Below are 19,822 nucleotides of genomic sequence, written 5' to 3' on the forward strand. Positions count from 1 at the left end.
CTTTTAGTTTAACTATACGCCACTCCGTGGAACTTAAGTAAAGAGCACTTGTTTGTGAAAAGACCGGTTTAGAAACAGAAACCGTAGACAATTCATTATGATAAATTTATGAAAGATTCGTGGACCAATGAGCCGACTTTAACACGGATTCGACGGAAACGCCCCTAAAGACTGCCTTAGAGGCTGTGGCTCCCTGAGTCGAGTATGCTGAAAAAGAATCCGGCTTCAACCCGGCATCCGAAAGGCAAGACTTGAGCCAGTGACTTTAAAGAGTAAATTCGTTCAAAAGTCGGAACACACGCGTTACGGAAATATAATATTCCAAACAGCCCACCGGGCAACAAAAGCCATTCAAACGGACAGAACGCATGATTTGAGAAGGCCAGCCAGACGATTGAGCATTTTTAAGGCGAGAAAAATAGAATTAATCGGCAAAATCTGAAATTGAAATTGAAGAATGAGAAATCAAATATAATTCAGAAACACCCAAAAGAGTTATAAAAGCTAACATTGCAAATTTTTTTGATAGGGTAACAAGGCTTAAGGAGCCGCTCGGGCTTAAAAACTGAATTGGATTAACGACGACATCTGGGTAAGGTAATTGTAACAACCTTTCAGAAGCTACAACACCAATAGATGCTGTCCAAGATTGTAACCATCGATGGGGTCACGGTCATCCATAGCATAGAACGATGGAGGTTTAGGGAAGCCGCAGAGAAACCGACAGGAAATAAATTAGACAGATAGTCCATGATATCGGCTAGAGAAGGCGATAAGGTATTCCAATGTTTTTGAGGACACCAATCCATCCATCGCTTCCAAACAAAGGACTTCTAATCCTGATAACCTCCAGATGCTGAACTGGAAACTCCTCCACAGCAACCTGTGCGGCTCTAAGGAATTAATAAGAAAAGGATTGAATAAAAAACGTGCTGAATATCTGTAGACACCTGCAAAAGAAAGAGGACAACGGTTGCGACCGCTATAAAAGAAACACCAGGACCACAGCTACCCGATCAAGTTTAATTTTTTTCAAACAAAAAAGGATTAAGGCAAAGGGAGGAATAGCTTTAGTCTAGCATAGCCTTTCAAATCAGCTCAGTTCGAAGTAAAGGCATTTACTGCAAATGTTCAAGGTTGTGGCAACCAAGAAACAAAATCAAGTTAAGCGTTTCAAGCGGAAGCAAAAAGGTCAATGTCATTTGCCAAATATTTGCCAATTTTCCGAATACATCCGACAAGAGCATATAGTTACTTGGGCCTAAAGAACTCGAGATTCTTCGTCAGCGACGATGTTGGAGTTTCCTGATAAATGGGGAGAAAAAACATAAATATTAAGGACTCCACACCACAAAACGGCAATTTCAATCAGCGTTAGAGAACGAGTCTCGCCGCATTTGTTAATATAAGCGACCGCAGTGGAATTATTCAATAAAATATGGATCGAAATATTAGTCGACGAAGCAGTGTAAACCTGAAGCGCAAACAAAGCGCCCAACAGCTTGATTTCATTAATATGAGTGATTTGTCTTCCAAGACCATGGCCCCAAGACCCTATCACATCACAGACATCTCCGCACCCATGAAAGGAGGCATCGGAGAAAACAATCAAAACGTGGTTGGTAAAAAAAAATTTGCCATCAATCAAAGTCGCTTCTAGCATCCGGTGTGAGCGAGACCAAAATATCTGAATCGGAATGTTAACACTGGCTACCTTTTTTACTGGCAACCGATATGGGTGGCACTGACTACCTATAAGCAACGACACCTGCAACCCAGCAAAGATGGCAACAATGGTCAGAGTGGCTACCTTTTTTCCAATATAAATTTTAAAAAAATGTGTTGGTAAAAATTGTTAGCAACCCTTTGGGTTGTTGGATTGCGAGAAGATATGAAGAATAAATAAAGATTTAAAGGATATAAAACTTAAACAATTAATCTAAAATGAAAAATCTGCTCTGTAATTCATCTTCGACAATCACAGTTTTTTTCAAACAATGAAATCAATGTGGAAAGATACGAAGCAAAACTCTAGAAAATAATCCTTTAAATTAGTTAATCAAAATCCAAAAAGATTTAGTCACACTTCTTATATTGCCTTCGTGTTTTCATTTTCTCTTTTAACAACATTATCAAGAAGCCACCGTAACAGTCCACCGAGATGGATGTAAAAAAACCGAAGTGTTGCGTGAAAGTGCGGAAACCAATTGGCAGTTGAACAAGAAGATCGGATTAGGGAATTGAATGTCTCAACATTCTGTATAGATAAAATTAGTGATTGGATAGGCTATGATTAAAAAAAAAGTATATGTACACGCCATTTCCTTCACGTGGTCGGCAGTCGTTCTCTCTCTCTTTCTCCACGTGGAGTTGGTCTCGTGGTCTATCTGGTTGCTAAGTCTTTCTCAATACTCGTGCGGACGAGAAAACCTGGGATTGATCTCGTTTATGTTCATTTATCATCGGATGGTTCTTATTTTTGAGGATTCATCTCGATTCACATCACTCAACTTTGAGTCTCAACGTCCATCTTTTTTCATCATCGATCCTTGCTTTTATCTCTATGCCAAGAAAGAGAAGCAGTGGAATCAGACGGGCAATACAGGCTGCTGTGTACGAGCAAAATAAAATCTTCGGCAAGAAGCCAACGCACAATTTGGAGAAGCCATTCAACCTCAAGTCGCTGAACCTCAAGTCATTCAACCTCAAGTTGCTGAACCTCAAGTTGCTGAACCTCAAGTTGCTGAACCTCAAGTCGCTTAACCTCAAGCTGTTCAACCTCAAGCGATTAATCAGAAATAAATGGAGGAACACATACGGCAGGCAGTGGGAATTTTCAACATTATTCAAGATCTTCATCGCAGAATACCTCCTCAGCTACTACCACCAGTGAGGATTTTGGCTCAACAGACAGCGGGAAATTTTCGATTTAAAAACGCTATTCAGCCCGTATCAACGAGAGAAGACGAACACGTTCTTCAGTTGGCGCATGAAAACGAACACGTTCTTCAGTTGGCGTATAAAGACGAAGCTTAAATCTCATTCGTGTTTCTTGAATTGCATGGTTGACAATTCGAAAGAGTCATTCGGTCGGTAGTTCAGGGAGCTTTCTATGTATTAAGCCAATCGTCAATACAATCATGTTGCTATTCACTATTCAATCATCTCGATAGTTGTCTCTTCTCATACATCATAGTGAATCTCCAAAGCTTACAGTGCGCGTTATCCTCGTGGACTTGGTCAATCTCTACTCTCCTCTCGCATTTCAAGTCAACAGTCGACTGGCTTTTCACTCATCATTCATAGCTGTGAAATCATCAACCTCGTGGCCACGCTTGGCCCAACTCTTTCTCTGGTTACCAAGCTTGGTTTCCATCGCTAGTAGCTGACAAGCTAGCATCATCATCTCCGAAATTCACCATTTCATTCGACAAAAATTGCGAGTTGGCTTCCCTAACGTCCAAACGTGGTGGCAATCGCGGTGCAGTTACTCGACTCATCGCCAAAATTTCCGACATCATCGCCGATGCTGCTATGGACAGAGATCGAAATATCCACGAGCTGAACAAGAAGTTGGGAGATCTTCACGACAAGATCAAGGTAGTTGAACACTTTACGGAAGAGTCTATTAACCGAAATAGAAATCCTTGAAGATAGTGAGAGTTCATCCATCATCGCTCAAGCCTCCCAAGAATTGGAATGTTATGTTTACGGGAGCAAACTAATCAAATAAGGAGTCGAAGAAAAGAGAAATTCCTCCTGTCCGAAAACTTTACTGTCCGTTTTGTGATGGCGAACACTGGCCTACTGATTGCACTACCGTCAAGACAGTTGAACAACGGTAGGAAGTTGCAAAGACAAAAAGACTTTGTTATAACTGCCTCAGAAAATGCCATCCAGCAGGAACGGAGTCCCTTCTTCGTTTCGTGAATGTCATCGACCTCAACACACTAGCCTCCACAAGCCGAATAAACCTCGAATTATTGGTGCTACTATACTCTCATGGTCTCTTCCAAGAACAATTGCAGCATGGATGCATAACATGGCCCGGGTTCGATCCCCGATGAAGTTAAATTTTAAATTTTTCCCAACCGATAGACGTCCGTTTTTGGACGTCCATGGATTTCCAAGTTTGACGTCCATAGGGGAGGACATTAGTATATCCTGTAAACATCCATAGGAAGTCCAACTTGGATATCCAACTGGATAGGAACTGACATCCATGGTATATCCTATGGATATATCTGTGCTAGTAGGGAAAGAGAAAGACGTAGCCTCATCCATGATAAGAGACCACGCAGAGAATGGAAGTTCGCTGTAATCGAAAATCTCATCCGTAGCACTGATGGCGAAATCCGAGCTGCTGACATCCGCACGGCGAATGGGAAAATGAATCCCCCCATTTCTAAACTCTATCCACTCCAGGTGACTGAGCCGGCCAGCGCTCTGACTGAAATTTCGTCTGGCCCGGCCATCGTTCCAGCACATACACGTCCGGTCCGAAAATGCGCGGCCAAAGCAGCAGTAAAAAAGGATTTTTGAAGAGGAGTAGCAGCCGAAGTAGCTACATTCCCGGTCCGTGAGAATGTCAGAAAATCTTTCATTTTGCTAATCTTCTTTCTAGCCTCCGGCTTTTTACCCTATCGTCTTTTGTTTTCACCACATTCCTTTCTCACCCCCTTCTTCTCCCCCTCTCCCTTAATTTTTCAGTTCGCACCTTCGTTTTGACTTCGGTCAGTCGCACAATTCTGAGCTCTCATTTTCGGATTGTACCAACCTAGCGGATTCACCTTAACATACACAACGTAGGACCACATTATTTAAAAAGAGTTTCATCTCTTATTTGAAGCAAAAGCACATTTCGAAGCCGTGACTCCAAACTCTAGATTTTTACGACAAGTCTATAGAAATATTTCTCAATGTGAAAGAACGAAATTCGTGAGTTGAAGCCAAAGACGTGGAAGACTCACTATCTATGGCTGGATAAAAAAGGAAAATACAGACGCAGTCTGCAAGAACTGTGCGGACAAGACACGGGGAGGACAAAAAAGTTCTTAGGACTGGAGGGGATATGGCATATCACGTTCATAAAACGTTAGTGCTGCAATCGTTTTTGCGTTGGAGGAGCTATATACAGAATTTTCTACATCGTAAAAGTGGAGAAGGAATTTTTCAAGTAAAATTGGTAGCACTTTGACGGTCATTAAAAAAATTGAAAACAATTTCTCTTTCAGGAACCACACTAGTCGTCTTTTTCCATGGTTTCCACCAATGTTATACATACATATGCAGCCTTCCTCCACCTGATATCCCCTCTGTGAGAAAAGGGTCTTTATTTTCCCCAAATCGTCGAAGATGTAAAACTTTTTGTTGCCGAATGTCTAAAATAATGGTAGATTTGTAAATGTTATGAAACGTCGATTGCAAAAGTGTTATTTGAAAAATGTCTTTAATTTATAACATTTCTTGAGAAAAACCGTGAAGAGGGTAAAAAATATTACGGAAACATTAAGAAATTTTGAGAAATCACGGGAAATTTTGGGAATTTGAGAATATCTGAGAAATTACGGGAAGACAAGGTAGCAAACAGGGAAAAATGTCTCGATGTGCATCTTGAAAAGGGTTGGCAACCCAATGGCACATAAGTTTAGTTCCACTAATGCCAAGACATCAGTACGTGACACATGATATCTCTGGTCCTCATAAAACGAAGCAATCAAAATTTCAAGTGGAACACAATCATTGACCACCAGCTGTCCGAGCAGCTGTCCTTCCGTATATGTAGTATGTCAAAGCACAATCGTATAAAAGGCACAAATTTCGTACTCTTGAGGACGCAGTCGACGCTGCGCTCATAGCAAACAGTGATCTCGCTACTGGCACTTTTGGTGAGGGCGTAATGGCAAATCTGCATCAGATTCTCCACGTAAGACGAGGCCGTGCCTGAAGACAAAACGCACGCTAAAATTGTCGGCTGCATCATCTGAGCTGACCTATTTGGTTTGATGAGGTGCACGACGTTTTCATTTTTAAAACACTAAAAAGTGAAGTAGTGTGTTCCCCCACAATAAATCGAGCTCATCGCAGTCTACCCATTCTGGAATCGCACGAACCAAAATGTACTAGAAAATGTTGTATTCGCAAATGTATTTTCAATTTATATGGTATAAAGTACAAAGATGAATTGTGCACGACTAATCTTTACAGATTACAGGGTAGCCTATAGACTGTGGAATAAATATAATTTTTTTCTGATTTTAACTAGGAATCCGAGCTTGATCTTCTCTCCATTCAGAGGGCATAATTTTATGGTATGTTATTGTAAAGCCTACTATAATATTATAGGTAGAGGACTTCAGTTCTCTTTTAGCGTCAACACAAAATACGATCAAAAAATGTGTATTAGATTTAATAGATGAGGCTAAAAGTAAATTTGGGTATACGTTCTGTAATCTTCGTATCGTATATTAGTAGTCAAGCAATCTTTCGTGCGGGAGGGAAAGCGCACCTCTATTTCTAGTAGTAGTGCAGCCATTTCAAGAGACTCGCGTCGCTGCAGATGTGATCACGAGTCTCTTTTTGCAATCGCTGCACTATACTACTAGAAATTTAGGAGCGCTTTCCCTCCATTTCTTCTTATAATTATTTTCCTAAGCTTAAAATAACGCGATCGAAGACGAAAAAATATAAGAAAATCCAGCAGGTCTTAATGATTAACATAAATTTATTTCGAAATAAACACAAATGTCTTTCATACAAAAATTAAAAAAAAGAAACAAGTACGGACGGGCCTTATGGGACATAAGGCCCGTGTGATATTGTGGCAATGGTTTTTTTTTTTTAGGGGGGGGGGGGGCGGGGGGCGGAGAAGTAGGTGCAAGCTTAGTCTCAGCAGGCCCGCGGATAGGGTATAGGGGGACAACACTCCTTACCAGGACGCAGCCAAGCAGCCGATCTTCGTGGCAATAGATTCAATAGAGGTGGCCAACGTCCGAGTTTCCAGTTCGAATAAATCGAATAAGAAAAATGGACGCGAACTGTAATCGTTCTTGCATGGTGGTTTATGAAGTTTTGCCGGTGTCATTATTAGTTTTTTTTTTCCCATTTCAGTCATCTTCAGTTCCCATTTATAATTTGATAACTACATTCCTTCGTTATCAGGTGATATTATTATTTTTATTTTACCTCGATATTCATTTTAGTTTATTTATTATTTATTTTTTTGTAACCGTCCGTCCCGTCCCGTCCGTCATTAACCGTTTATAAAAATATATCCATTTCTTGCCGCCCAAGGGAAGAATGGGAAAAAGAGACGAAGAAGAAGCTTAAGAGGAGACAAAGGGGTGCAGTAGTGCACGGGGTTCCCTCTTTGCTCGGGGCAGGAATCGCAGGATGTACTATACTAGTCTTTGTAAACATCCAAAATGCCGTTTTCTTAAAAATTAACAATAAATAAACTACAATGAAAATCGAGGTAAAATAAAAATAATAATATCACCAGATAACGAAGAAACGTAGTTATCCAATTATAAAAGGGAACTGAAGATGACTGAAATGGAAAAATAAAACTAATAATGACACCAAAGAAACTCCATAAGCCACCATGCAAGAACAATTACCAGTTCGTGCCCAATTTTTTTTTTTTTTTTCGCTTTAATCGAACTGGCAACTTCGGACGTAAGCCACTCTATTTGCCACAACAAATATGATAGTTAGTTTGTAAAGAAACCTATACGGTATACTACTTAACTTTCATAATCTTAAACTTAAAAGCATTCCTAAATTGTTTCTAACTAGTAGGCCTATCAAAATGTAAGTACGTGGAAATATCCGTTCATCTACGTATCTTCGAGGAAATTATTTCGAAGCTGAATTATTTTCTCTCAAATGTTGTACTCTTTTACGATCTTGGTGTCCTCGAAATCCGGATTGAATTTTTGTCGCAGCAGCATTTTCTAGTTCAGCTGAAGTTACGTTTGATCTGGCAGCTGCATTTCGAATTAAATCGTCGCACTCATATACTATTGTTTTTTCCGCACTAGTATTATCAAGTTCAATTTCATCTGCTTTCTTTGCGTACGTTAATTCAGCTTTGAAATGTTTAACTCGTTTGCGATCTTGATGTCCTCTATAACTCGCTTGAATTTTTGTGGCAGCAGCGTTTTCTAGTTCAACCGAAGATACTTCTGGTTGAGAATGTTTAAGAGCATATTCATCAGAATTAATCTGAAGCGTTCCTTGAACATGCTGATTTTCTTCATTCTCTATTACTATATTTTCGGCTACTTGACCTTTAAGATGCTGTACTCTTTTCCGGTCTTGATGTCCCCGATAACCAGCCTGAATTTTTGTTGCAGCAGCGTTTTCTAGTTCAAACAAAGTTATTACTTCTGGTTGAATAGGTTTAAGAACGCAATCGTCGGAAATAAACGAAATAGATTCTTCATCATAATGTTTTTTGTCATGATCTAATACTTGATTTTCTGCTTTTTGATCTTTAATGTGTCGTACTCTTTTCCGATCTTGATGGCCTCTATAACTCGCTTGAATTTTTGTTGCAGCGTCGTTTTCTTGTTCAAACGAGATTGTTTCTGGTTGAGTAGGTTTTAGAACAATATCGTCAGAAATTAACTGAATAGATTCAACTGATTGATTTTCTTTTTTGTCTAATACTTCATTTTCTGCTATTTGACCTTTAAGATGTTGTACTCTTTTCCGATCTTGATGCCCCCGATAACTAGCTTGAATTTTTATTGCAGCAGCGTTTTCTTCTTCAAACGAGGTTACTTCTGGTTGAGTAGATTCAAGAACATAATCATCAGAAATAAACGGAATAGATTCGTCATCAGATTGATTTTCTTCAATGTCTAATGCTTGATTTTCTGTTATTTGATCTTTAAGATGTTGTACTCTTTTCCTATCTTGATGTCCCCGATAACTAGCTTGAATTTTTGTTGCAGCGGCGTTTTCTTGTTCATATGAAGTTACTTTTGGTTGATTCGATTTAAGAACATATTCATCGGAAATAAAAGGAATAGATTCTTCATCAGATTGATTTTCTTCATTATTGTCGAATACTTGATTTTCTGCTATTTGATTATTGACTTTAAGAAGTTGCACTCTTTTCCGATCTTGATGTCCCCGAAAATTAGCTTGAATTTTTGTTGCAGCAGCGTTTTCTTCTTCAAACAATAAGGATACTTCTGGTTGTGTAGATTTAAGAACATAATCCTCGGAAATAAAAGGAATAGTTTCATTATCATATGGATTTTCGCTATTGTCTAACATTTTATTTTCGGAAATTTGATTTTTAAGATGTTGTACTCTTTTCCGATCTTGATGTCCCCGATATCCAGCTTGAATTTTTGTTGCAGCGGCGTTTTCTACTTCAATCGAAGTTATGTAAGGTTGAGTCTGTAAAACAAAGTCGTCAGAAGAATTAAGGTCTGTGGTTTTAACAAGTTGAGTTTTATCAATATCCACAATATCAGGATTCGTAATATGATCTTTTAATTCTCTAACTCTTTTACGATCTTGATGTCCCCGATAACCAGCTTGAATTTTTGTTGCTGCAGCATTTTCTACTTCAATCGAAGTAAAATTCACTTGATTACTGTGAATATCTTTGTAAGAATCATTCAAATTAGTTGTTTCATCAAATTGAAGAGTTTCAGTGATAACAGCTGAATTGGGCTGTATACTGTCATAACGTAACTGATCTTTTAAATTTTTTACTCGCTTCCGATCTTGATGTCCTCGATAACTAGATTGAATTTTAGTGGCAGCAAAGTTTTCTTGTTCAGTTTCTAGTAGATTTTGAGTTTCCTCTATGTATTCGTCGGAATCATTTTGAACAATTTCTTTCTCAAAAAGTCGAGGTTCATCGATGCCCACTGCATCAGGGTTGGTTTTTTTATCTTTGAATTGTTTTGTTCTTTTACGATCTTGATGTCCCCGATAACTAGCTTGGATTTTTGTTGCAGCAGCGTTTTCTAGCTCAATTAAAGTTAGATTATGTGGGTTATGTTGGATGATTTCGTGAGAACCAAATAACTTTGTTGCTTCGTCAAACTGAACTTCGTCGCTCTCCAACATACCAGTTGCTGTTATTTTATCTTTCAAATGTTTTACACGTTTTCTGTCTTGCTGTCCACGATAACCAGCTTGAATTTTTGTAGCGGCGGCATTTTCTATTTCGTCGTTTAAATGTTCATCCTCTTCATTGTTCGTTACCTGATTTTCGTCAAACTGATTTTGCATTATTTTTAAACGTTTTCTATCTTGATATCCTCGATAACCAGCTTGAATCTTCGTTGCAGCTGCGTTTTCCTGCTCTTCCTCAAAGTTCCGCTTTATCTTAGGAATTTCATCTTGTTCCAGGTAATTATAATTTAAGCTTTGCGGCGAGTTTTCTTTTGGTTGCCAAGATGATTCCAAAAGGCCATCGTTGGTAGTTTCATTGGATTCGACATACAACTCAAAAACAACCTCTGGATCAGAGGTTACAATTTCGTTTACCGTGTTATCCACTATCGTAGTAGCACTACTATTTTTTTCTTCGTCAGAATTTGTTTCACTTTCCTGGTTATCTTCGATGTTTGATGTGTCTGGTATGGTTGGACTATTGGGAATGTCTGGTATTGAAGATATAATAACATAAGAATCAATAAGCTGAATGTTATTGATTTCTTCTCCATTAGGCATGGATTCTTCTGTAACGTCATTGACTTCGTTGACATTGGCTAATAGTGCCTGAGCAATTTCTTCGTCATTATCATTATTTTGAACTTCGTTGATTTCCCCTTCAGGAGTATTTTCTGAAAAAGGTATAGTGGAGTTAGGTTGAGGTGTATCCGTCATAAATAAAGCAACTGAGGCAATTGTTTCGGTAACGCCAGCAAGAGCTTCAGATAACCCGTCGTCATGATCATTATCCTCTAATGATTTTTCCGATGTAGATTCCAATGCAGAAAACTGATTCCCTTCCATAGAAATATTTCCCTCTGGATTATTGTCCGTTGGTTCGGAGGTATCGTCGTTTGATTTTACAATCTCTTTTTGATCAGAGGCGAGGTTCAAATCTTTGCGCGTCTTGTAGCCACGGAACGAAGATTGAATTTTGATGGCTGCAAGATGTTGCTGTTCTTCTTCTAACTCAATGTCTTTCTGCAATTTGCTCCAGATTTCTTCTTCGTCATCATTAGATGCATCTTGGTCAACCTCTTCAAACAAGGCGTTATCGTCTTGATCTACTGCGACGTTGTTTTCAATCTCTTTTAAATCCGTGTCATCATGGCTATCTCCCGACTCAACGTTTTGTTCATTAGTGTCCTTCAAATGATCCTCATTATCACTAGGGGTAATCATGTTATTCTCCAGTAGGCCTATTGTCGTTTCATCATCTAAATTTGTTGTATTTTCTGTGAGGTCAGCCAAATGATCGCTCAAGTTAGAAACGGTTTCTATCTCTCCTAGTACACACGGGGCCGATTCTGCTGAATTTTCTTCTTGTTGTGGTGCGGCATCTTCCTGTTCAATCCATTCTAAAATGCTCTTTGATATTTCAGAATTGGTTTCTGCTTCGGTTATTGTTGTGTCATTTTCTTCTTCGTCACTTCTTAACATGTTTGCTGAGGCGTCGTAATTGTGCACTTCTTCGGTTTCTGAATTATTTTCTTGACATGCCATAACATCTGAACTTAAAGGTTGGTTAAGATCGTCATCTTCGTTCAATTGAGGACTTGAGATTTTGTCTACAAATGGACTATGATTAGAGTCGGACCATTCGTTGTCTTCGGTCACTACAGCTCTTTCATCGGTAGGTATGGTCTCACCCATGTCCGGCGGATAAATGTTTTCCTCTTGGAGATCGACACTAGGCTCAGGATTTTCTGTCAATGGAGCATTTTCCGAAATTTCATCATCGCAATGACTTTCTAATCCCGATGGGTCATCTTGCATTTTTTCAAGTTCAAGTTTATCCTCTGGCATTTCAATATTTGAATAATCAATTTGTTGAGAATCTTCTTCCGTTAAAAGATCATTTTCGATTTCAATGTCAGCTTTTTCTACATACTCATTCATTTCAGGACTGCCTGTTTTTTCAAATTCTTCCTCGAAGCCGTTGTCTTCTTGAGATTCAGCTTCCTTGTCACTTGCTTCGCAATTTTCTTGATCCAGTTGAGCACCTTCTATTGCCCCAGTTGAAAGTACTTCCGTCGCTTCTAAAACAAAGTCCACGGTATTGTCGGAATTAATCATGTTTGATTGAGGAATGTTGTCTCCGTCCTGTTCATTAATTTCATCTATCGGATCAACAGGATCAGTAAAGTCTTGTTCTATTAATGATTCAACAAACTCTTCCGTTTGCGCCTCTAAATTTTCTTCTGTGCAATTAATTTCATCGTCGGTCCTTCCTTCTAAAACTTCTTCCAATACACCATTATCCACGGAGATCTTTTCAACCGATTCCGAGTCAATTACATCGGTATTGTATGTACAAGCTTCTTCCCCATCTGTTTGAACGTTATCATCAATTTCTTTTGTTTTGTCTTCTTCATTGCTTTCTTTTAATTCAATTTTTTCGACTTCCCCCTCGATATGCTCGTTTTCAAATTCTTCTTCCTTGTTCTCAACCAAATCTACCGAGGGCGTGTCAATTTCCGTATTTTGGTTAGTTGCCATTATTTCTCTCCTTGCTCGATGCCCTCGATATGCTGACTGTATTTGAATAGCAGCAAGATTCATCTCATCTGTTACCTAGAAAAAGATTTGAATCCATTAATGGTAGAATGGAAGAACTCAACAAATTCAATGTTCCCTTACAGGTTATTTCTCGAAAATAGAGTGTACTAAAGTGAGTCTACAGTATCTACAAAATAATTAAATTAAACTTACTTCGTCAATGGGTACTGATGGTAGATCCGGTTCTGAATCGAGAATGTTTGAAGCCGAAGTAACTCGGCGGTTCACATCAAATGAATCCGCTGCTTCTTTAAAATCCTCCGAATTCTTGGGGATTTCTGATGAACCACTGGTTGGTCTACTTAATGATGTGAAAATCACACTTCGAGGAGACTCCAGAGTCTTCGAAGTTACAATAGCAGCTATCGTCACGGGCGAAGAGTCGTGATCTGACATGGACTCGTCTAAGGTTGGCGGAGGGGACATATCACCTTCCCTTTCAGTTTTCTCTTCGTTTAGTTCCAGCAACTCTTTTTCAAAATCATCCGTTTCTTTAATTTCTTCATTGAGTTGGTCGTTGTCACTCCTTCTAGCTGGACTTGTGCTAACCGAGTTTCTCTTTATTGATAAAGAAGTTGCAGCATGCGATCCTGGAAAGGAGTTTGGATCGGCTAAATATGAAAAAAAAAATTATAATAAATTATTATTATTATTTTAAAAAAGGATTAATTATGACCGGTTGTGTGAAACAAATAGTACTGATAGTACCATACTCAGAATTTCCTCTTCCCATCATGTTTTTTATGTTTTACTTTATATCGATAATTTGTCAATCAAATAGATTGTAAGCGATGCATATGTGTTTGTGCACATATTGCACATATTATTATTCAATGTTTCCCGAATTAAGTGCAACTTGTCCCTCAAAATTCCTTTTAGCAAAATCAATTTAGAAATAACTAGCCTAGTAAAATAGTTCGCACAGGAGTTTCAAATTTTTACGCTATGTGCGGAAGACTATTACAAACATACTGTATCAAATCAAGACAAAAGTTTTTTTTACGATTATTTTTATTTTTCGGGACTTCCGTCGAACTGCCTAACTTGGGACCGTGTCCAAGCTGGGAACGGTCTCCTTATTATGAACTGTATTACAGCCAAAAGAAAGTCCGCCCCCCTCCACCCCCCCCCCCCTCCCGAAAATACCTTCCCAAATACATTAGAATTGCCATGGTGATATGTTAATCCACAATTTGGAGAATATCCTTTAATTTGAACAAATCCACGAAATGATTTTTACCAACAAATTAAGAAAATGAAGAATTTGACTCACATTTGCGACAAAGTGAAAGACCACACCCCATTTTGCAGTATTAACCAGAATAACTGAGTCTATTTATAGAATCCTACAACAACTGAAGTGCGCACAGCAAAAGTTTTTTTTTCCGGAATTGTTCACTTCCGTCGATGATTTTTTTTCTGTATTTGAAGAATTTGTGTCAAATTTTCAAAAGAATATTTACAAAAATATTTCACGATCAATTTCGATATAGTAAAACTGTGATCCACAAATTTGGATTTCGTTTAAAGAAAATTTGCACTTCATGTCGTCATCGTCCAGAGTTGGCTTGGCCAATTGCTGACGTAGGGTTCCAAATGTAGTAACGGATTATATAATGGTCAAATGCATATGTATTTCCAATGAGTATAATAAGTAAAAAATTTGGTATTCGCCGAATAACTGAGGTATTTCGAAACAAAACAACTTAACACACCATCCTCTGCCACTGCTATTTAACTACTGCCAGCTTCTCTAGCTTTAACCGTCTAACGACAGAAATGAAAGCTGTGTGGTCCTCTATAGTCTACACCACGCATCATAATGAAAAAAAGTACTAACTGAACAAATCTTAAGGATGTTCTATATATAAATTCAAATAAAGTTGAGAATGAGAAATACTCGCAAGTCCGTCTGTAAATTGCGAAAAAATGTACATAAACTGATAAGTTAAGGCCGAAGCCACAAAAAGAACGCAATCGCGAAAATTTAGCTGTGTTTCGCAACACACAGCAATAATTCAATTAGAGAAAATTGTAATTAAATTAAACCAAATTAGACAAACATACATTCAACAACTTTCTTACATCTTTATGAAATTCAATTAACTTACTTCCGTTTCTTGCTTCGACAAGTTGATGGAAAAAATCTGCAGCAAACTCATAAACGTTATCTGGTTGTTTGCAAAGGATTTCTTTGGTCAAACAAAACATCAAGTGATCTAGCGTTTCAGGGATTTTCATCTTGTGACATAACAGATTTGCTTGGCTCATTGTAGATTCCCAGTTGAAATGTAATACGATTCACAGCGAAGCGGCAACTGCCTTAGTGGCTAAATGGTGCACTTGCCAAACAAGCAATGGTTTACTTGAGACAAACCTCGGACAATACAACTCCAAACTTCTAGCGGTTGCCATGGAGCCACACTCGAAACATTATTTCAAAACGGTCTTGAAGCATTGCATCGCTAAACCACGCCAGACCAACTGATGGAATAAATGAATCCGAACACAAACAGTCTCCTAGCAACACATACGTAATCATCTTTTATCGAATAAACATACTACCGGTAGTACTTAATCGGTATTACACGACCAAAGCTATCAAGCTACTTTTTTACTTCTTGTTAGCATGAATTAAATTTCACTTATAAGCATTTCTTTCTTTTTTTATTAATTTTTTAAAATCTTAATACCAATCTTTTAATCAAAATTTTATACCGACGAAAAATGTAGTTTTATCGATTTATTCTGATCGGAAAGCCTACCACACCAGTGGGTTTCAATGCATATTATAGAAAACAAAAAATGTTACACAGGATCTTTTTTTCTGGGTCGCCCCAGTTATAACAGATCAGTATCAGCATCAGATAACTCAGGTAGGACTAATTGCTTTTCTCAATTACATTTTAAGAGTACAAACATAATTCAAGTCTTCCATTATTTATAATTTTTTTAGGAAGGCGCACATTGGACTCCTCTTGGACCTTCATCATTTTCAGAAACGTCTGACTCATCGCTGCTAGATGTTACATTTCCATCATTCCTTTCTTGACTGGACGTACGCTGCTGCTGTTGCTACGAAACGATAATTACAGATTAAATGGATTTTTTTTCTAATTCTATTTCAACAGATCGATAGTTTCTATGATACCCTGCGTCTCCTTTCAGTTCTGCGAACATGACGCCAAAGCACCCAAAGAAGTTCGCCCGAAATAGTGTCTGGCTCACGTCGGCGCTCTTCTTCCCTTTCTTGGTGATTTGTTTTCACTGTCTGCAGAATTTGAGATTTCCAAAATAATAAAACAGAAAATTAAACAATCACGCATAAGATTAACAACTGCTATGAATGTCTTAATAAAGAGATATAAAAAAGCAAGGTGACGTGGGCAACTGGGTATCAATAAATTAAGTAACAGTTGACCGATAGTAGCAAATTTTTTGAATTGGCAATCTACGTTAGCGTCGTTTTCCAAACTAACAGTAATTCAAAATTAAATCAAATTCAAAATAATAATTTAGTAACCTTTTTAAGGTCCCAAAGCTGGGGTTCATCAAAACATTTTGGGGTCCATATTTTCACATCATCATCCAAACCACTCGTTGCTAAGACAGGAATACTTGGATGAGGCTCAAGACAATTAACCTAAAAGACATTGTGTTAAACAGATTGGTTTTAATTAAATTCAGATTTCCAAAAAAATTACTATATCTATTTGCTTCTTCAAGACTAATTAAGACTAACTTTCTGAAAGCAGTTGATTTTCTCGTTCGAAAATTTTGAATTTACAGAACGAAATGCACCATAAAAAACAGGCAGGAATTGTGTCGATGAAACTTTGTTTCTTTGAAATGTTCTACCATCAAAAGTTTGAGTTGGCAACAGCGATTCTAATTTCTAAGATATTTGTTTGACAACTTATACTGACTAAAAAATAAAGCAATTTAAGCATCATTTAAACTACTGTCAAAAACCGAATTACTTGAAACAACATATTTAGTTAGTTGACAAAATGATCTTTACCACTCCATTTTCATCGCCCGGTATACATTGTACAATGGCTTCGGTGCTATTGTCCCAGAAGAAAATATTTCCACAATCTATATAATAATAGTTGTAAAATTAATGATGCGAAATCACACAATATATTTGAAGATTGCAATATACCTGACCCCGATACAACAAACTCACTCCTGGGCCCATAATAATTTACTCCTTTAACAGTTGCGTTATTGCGGTGTCCCTAAAGTGGAATGCACGAAAAAAAAATCGATTAACGTACAGTATTTACTTTCTAACTTCACAGAAAGTGAAATGCGTTACTAACACTGTAACGATGTAAGAAATCTGATCCTTCAACACAATCCGAAGCAAATGAGTAAATCTGAATTTTTTTAAATTAAAGACTGATTAAAAGAAAAAACATGAAACAAAAAAAATTATGGAGTTACGTCTTCATCATTGTAGCTAGCAAGGAGTTCGGATCCGTTAAAATTGTAAACAGCGCTGGTTACGTGAGCTCGGACAGAGGAATCCACCTAGAAACAAATGAAAAGTGATAAAATTTTCAAATTTAAACACCCTGTTTATATTGCAATTGATACGTCTCCTTTCGTTACTAAATAATCTATAAACTAACCAAATGACGTGGACAAGATTTTCTAACTGTTGCTGACTCAGAATTCGAAGAAATATGACGGCGGTCGTAAATACGAACAAACTGATCTCTCCCGCCAACGCAGAACTCGGTCGTATCAATTGGGTGAGTTGATATGCTATACAGCGCTATTTTTCGTTCGCAATGTTTAACTGTAAGTAATCTTCAACAAGAAAACTTAAATCTTAAGAAAGTAAGATTGATATGAAAAAGTTACTTGTTGGGTTTGCTTTGTCTGACATCTACTTCAAAAACCACTCCGTCTTCTCCCGCAGTAAGGAACACATGAGGTGTGTCTGGAAGAAGAGCCAATTTATGAGCAGGACCTCGGTGTAGGCCTAATCGACGTGTGGAATGAAACACTCCACTTGGTGACAGTACAGCAAGCCGGATATGTCCGTCTCGAGCACAAGAAACTATGTGAGTGTCACCACACAAAGGTAAAAACTTTGCCTGTTAAAAATCACAATCATATGTATTTTATAAAGTGTAAGTTTAAGAACACCCTACTATTTACTATATTAGGCCTACTAATCTATCTAGACACAATATGTAGATCTGTCAATTTTATACCTGAAACACATTGCCTCTATGTCCACTGTCATAATTGACAACAGGTTCAGCACGGCTCCAATCCCTATTTGATTGATGGATACTATTAGTGATACTGCACTACATAATACTTGCACTATTCAGTTATAATAAATATTACCAAATTATGATACTAAGATCATCTGATCCACTAACTAGTCTTGATCCACTTGAGTTGAAGTGAAGAGCATTCACACAACCATTGTGACAATCCATTTTGAAAGCCAATTCCAAGCGCTGTACGAACCTCAAAGATCCATGACATTTTGCGTTAAATGCATTGTCCATGTTTTTGTGGCTAGATGTCCCAAGGTTTCTAATGCAAAATGTCACTGAAATTAACAAATGAATTCACAGAAATGGCCAAACATCAGCAGCTAACCTTTGAGTGAGTGCTATCAGTGCATTCCATTTATGTTTTGGCTTCTGTTTGCCAATTCCAGACAACAAATCTTCTTCAATATTCACACTGTTTTCAACAGTAACAGCCTCATCTACAAACATTAGAATTACAGTCATAAAGAACTTTCAATTAATACTATATGAAAAAGAAATCAAGTGAACAATAATAGGTACAGTAATATATGGTTCTATCAAGTTTAGCAGTAATGATAAAATTTTACCACTGTCAACACTTTCCAAATCAGGATTATGTTTATGGGAATCAAATGTTGTATTTGATGTTGATTGTGTGGTCCAAAGAGAGTCCTGACTGTCCTCAAAATCCATATTTTCACCGGACTCCTGATGGGTGTCGGATTCTGTGGAAGAGGACTCGTTTGTTTCTTGCCTCGAATCCTCCATTTTGCGATAACGTTTTTGAAGAACTTCTTTTATTAAAAAAACAAAACAAAAAGACATTCAAAAAAAAATCTAAACGCTAAATTTGCAAATAACGCATTGGAAATAGTAACAATATCAACAAACCAGATAAAAGTGTGGTGCAAACTTTTTTCACCGTTCGGCATTGAAAGTCCGTACGGCTTATTACGAGACTCAAATCATAGCCTACTCTATATAGGAAGCCGAAAGGAAGGATATCTCTCGCGTGTTGGAAAAGTGAAGCCTACTTTGCTCACCTTTCCTCCGATTTCGCATCTTCCAAGTGGACCCAGGGGGGCCATCTGGTGAGCGAAATAATGACACGCCCTCCGAAATTTCGAATGTTATGGTTTGGGGGATTACCCTGTAATTTATGAACGCACCATTAATATGTTGCCGTGAGGGATTTCATGACAATGTTACATGGAACGGTGTACATTATTGTTTAGTGAATGGCCCTTCGTAGCCATTTAACAATCATATCGATAGAAACGTAAACAAATCTGTGTTTTCAAATATCGCCACTAGACGATAAATTGGCTCCCGTGGGTCCACTTAGGGCGGAGCCAAATAAGAGGAAGGGAACCCAAATTGGCTTCCAAAAAAAGGCCAAACCTTTCGGCTTCCTATATAGAGTAGGCTATGCTCAAATGAAGTCTACAGTACTATACGTTGTTATTCAAACAGCTGTTCACGATCAAATGAACAACCTTGCGTTCGGTGCAGAGATAAAAAACAAAAAAAAAAGAAGACTAAACAAAAACTAAGGTTGTTCAAAACATAGAATTACACTATTGTTGATATTTTATAAGCATTTTAGAAAAATCGTACCTTTTCCAAAGAATGCGTAAGTTTTCAAAAACGGATTTATGACGACGATCAGAAGCATACATTTTGCCAGTAGTGGTGCATCACACACCCGTTGTACGCGCTTATTGCCATTTAAATTTGGGCACCAAAGTGTTCGTGGCAGCATTGACTCACAAATGACCTTGAAACGTTGTGACATT

The 19,822-nt window shown here is 37.9% G+C and overlaps 2 protein-coding genes across 5 annotated transcripts; both read right to left on the bottom strand.

Annotated features, from left to right (window-relative positions):
- Window positions 1-6,130: 6,130 nt before the first annotated feature.
- On the bottom strand, window positions 6,131-15,103 carry LOC124192290. Of its 2 annotated transcripts, none has more exons than XM_046585503.1 (3): window positions 14,856-15,103; window positions 12,898-13,355; window positions 6,131-12,759 (listed from the first exon to the last, which is right to left on the bottom strand). In XM_046585503.1, the coding sequence occupies exons 1-3, from the start codon at window positions 15,013-15,015 to the stop codon at window positions 7,858-7,860; spliced, it is 5,520 nt and encodes a 1,839-aa protein (XP_046441459.1). In that variant the 5' UTR covers window positions 15,016-15,103; the 3' UTR covers window positions 6,131-7,857. The 2 variants fall into 2 exon arrangements, with proteins under 2 accessions (XP_046441459.1, XP_046441460.1); XM_046585504.1 differs by lacking the exon at window positions 14,856-15,103 and adding an exon at window positions 14,018-14,531.
- A 369-nt stretch (window positions 15,104-15,472) lies between these two features.
- Window positions 15,473-19,821, bottom strand: LOC124192291 (DDB1- and CUL4-associated factor 8-like). Of its 3 annotated transcripts, XM_046585507.1 has the most exons (15): window positions 19,465-19,537; window positions 18,918-18,992; window positions 18,614-18,820; window positions 18,373-18,484; window positions 18,112-18,306; window positions 17,973-18,036; window positions 17,617-17,852; window positions 17,382-17,562; window positions 17,194-17,280; window positions 17,070-17,126; window positions 16,910-16,985; window positions 16,766-16,842; window positions 16,268-16,387; window positions 15,896-16,015; window positions 15,473-15,819 (listed from the first exon to the last, which is right to left on the bottom strand). In XM_046585507.1, exons 3-15 carry the CDS (start codon window positions 18,792-18,794, stop codon window positions 15,697-15,699), a joined length of 1,629 nt encoding a protein of 542 aa, XP_046441463.1. In that variant the 5' UTR covers window positions 18,795-18,820; window positions 18,918-18,992; window positions 19,465-19,537; the 3' UTR covers window positions 15,473-15,696. The 3 variants fall into 3 exon arrangements, with proteins under 3 accessions (XP_046441463.1, XP_046441462.1, XP_046441461.1); XM_046585506.1 differs by lacking the exons at window positions 18,918-18,992; window positions 19,465-19,537 and adding an exon at window positions 19,644-19,821 and having other exon boundaries at window positions 18,614-18,817; XM_046585505.1 differs by lacking the exons at window positions 18,918-18,992; window positions 19,465-19,537 and adding an exon at window positions 19,644-19,821.
- Window position 19,822: the final 1 nt, after the last annotated feature.

The sequence above is a fragment of the Daphnia pulex genome, chromosome 4, assembly GCF_021134715.1.
Source record: "Daphnia pulex isolate KAP4 chromosome 4, ASM2113471v1".
NCBI lineage: Eukaryota > Metazoa > Arthropoda > Branchiopoda > Diplostraca > Daphniidae > Daphnia > Daphnia pulex.

Excerpts from the sequence above, each read along its gene's own strand:
- LOC124192291 (XM_046585505.1), bottom strand. The coding sequence starts at position 19,821 with ATGTCACAACGTTTCAAGGTCATTTGTGAGTCAATGCTGCCACGAACA. Across the intron at positions 18,485-18,613 it reads TTTGGAAAGTGTTGACAGTG|ATGAGGCTGTTACTGTTGAA; the intron begins GTAAAATTTTAT and ends TAATGTTTGTAG. Across the intron at positions 16,843-16,909 it reads GTTTGTTGTATCGGGGTCAG|ATTGTGGAAATATTTTCTTC; the intron begins GTATATTGCAAT and ends ATTATTATATAG.
- LOC124192290 (XM_046585503.1), bottom strand. The coding sequence starts at position 15,015 with ATGAGCCAAGCAAATCTGTTATGTCACAAGATGAAAATCCCTGAAACG. Across the intron at positions 13,356-14,855 it reads TGTCGAAGCAAGAAACGGAA|CCGATCCAAACTCCTTTCCA; the intron begins GTAAGTTAATTG and ends TTTCATATTTAG. Across the intron at positions 12,760-12,897 it reads CATCAGTACCCATTGACGAA|GTAACAGATGAGATGAATCT; the intron begins GTAAGTTTAATT and ends ATCTTTTTCTAG.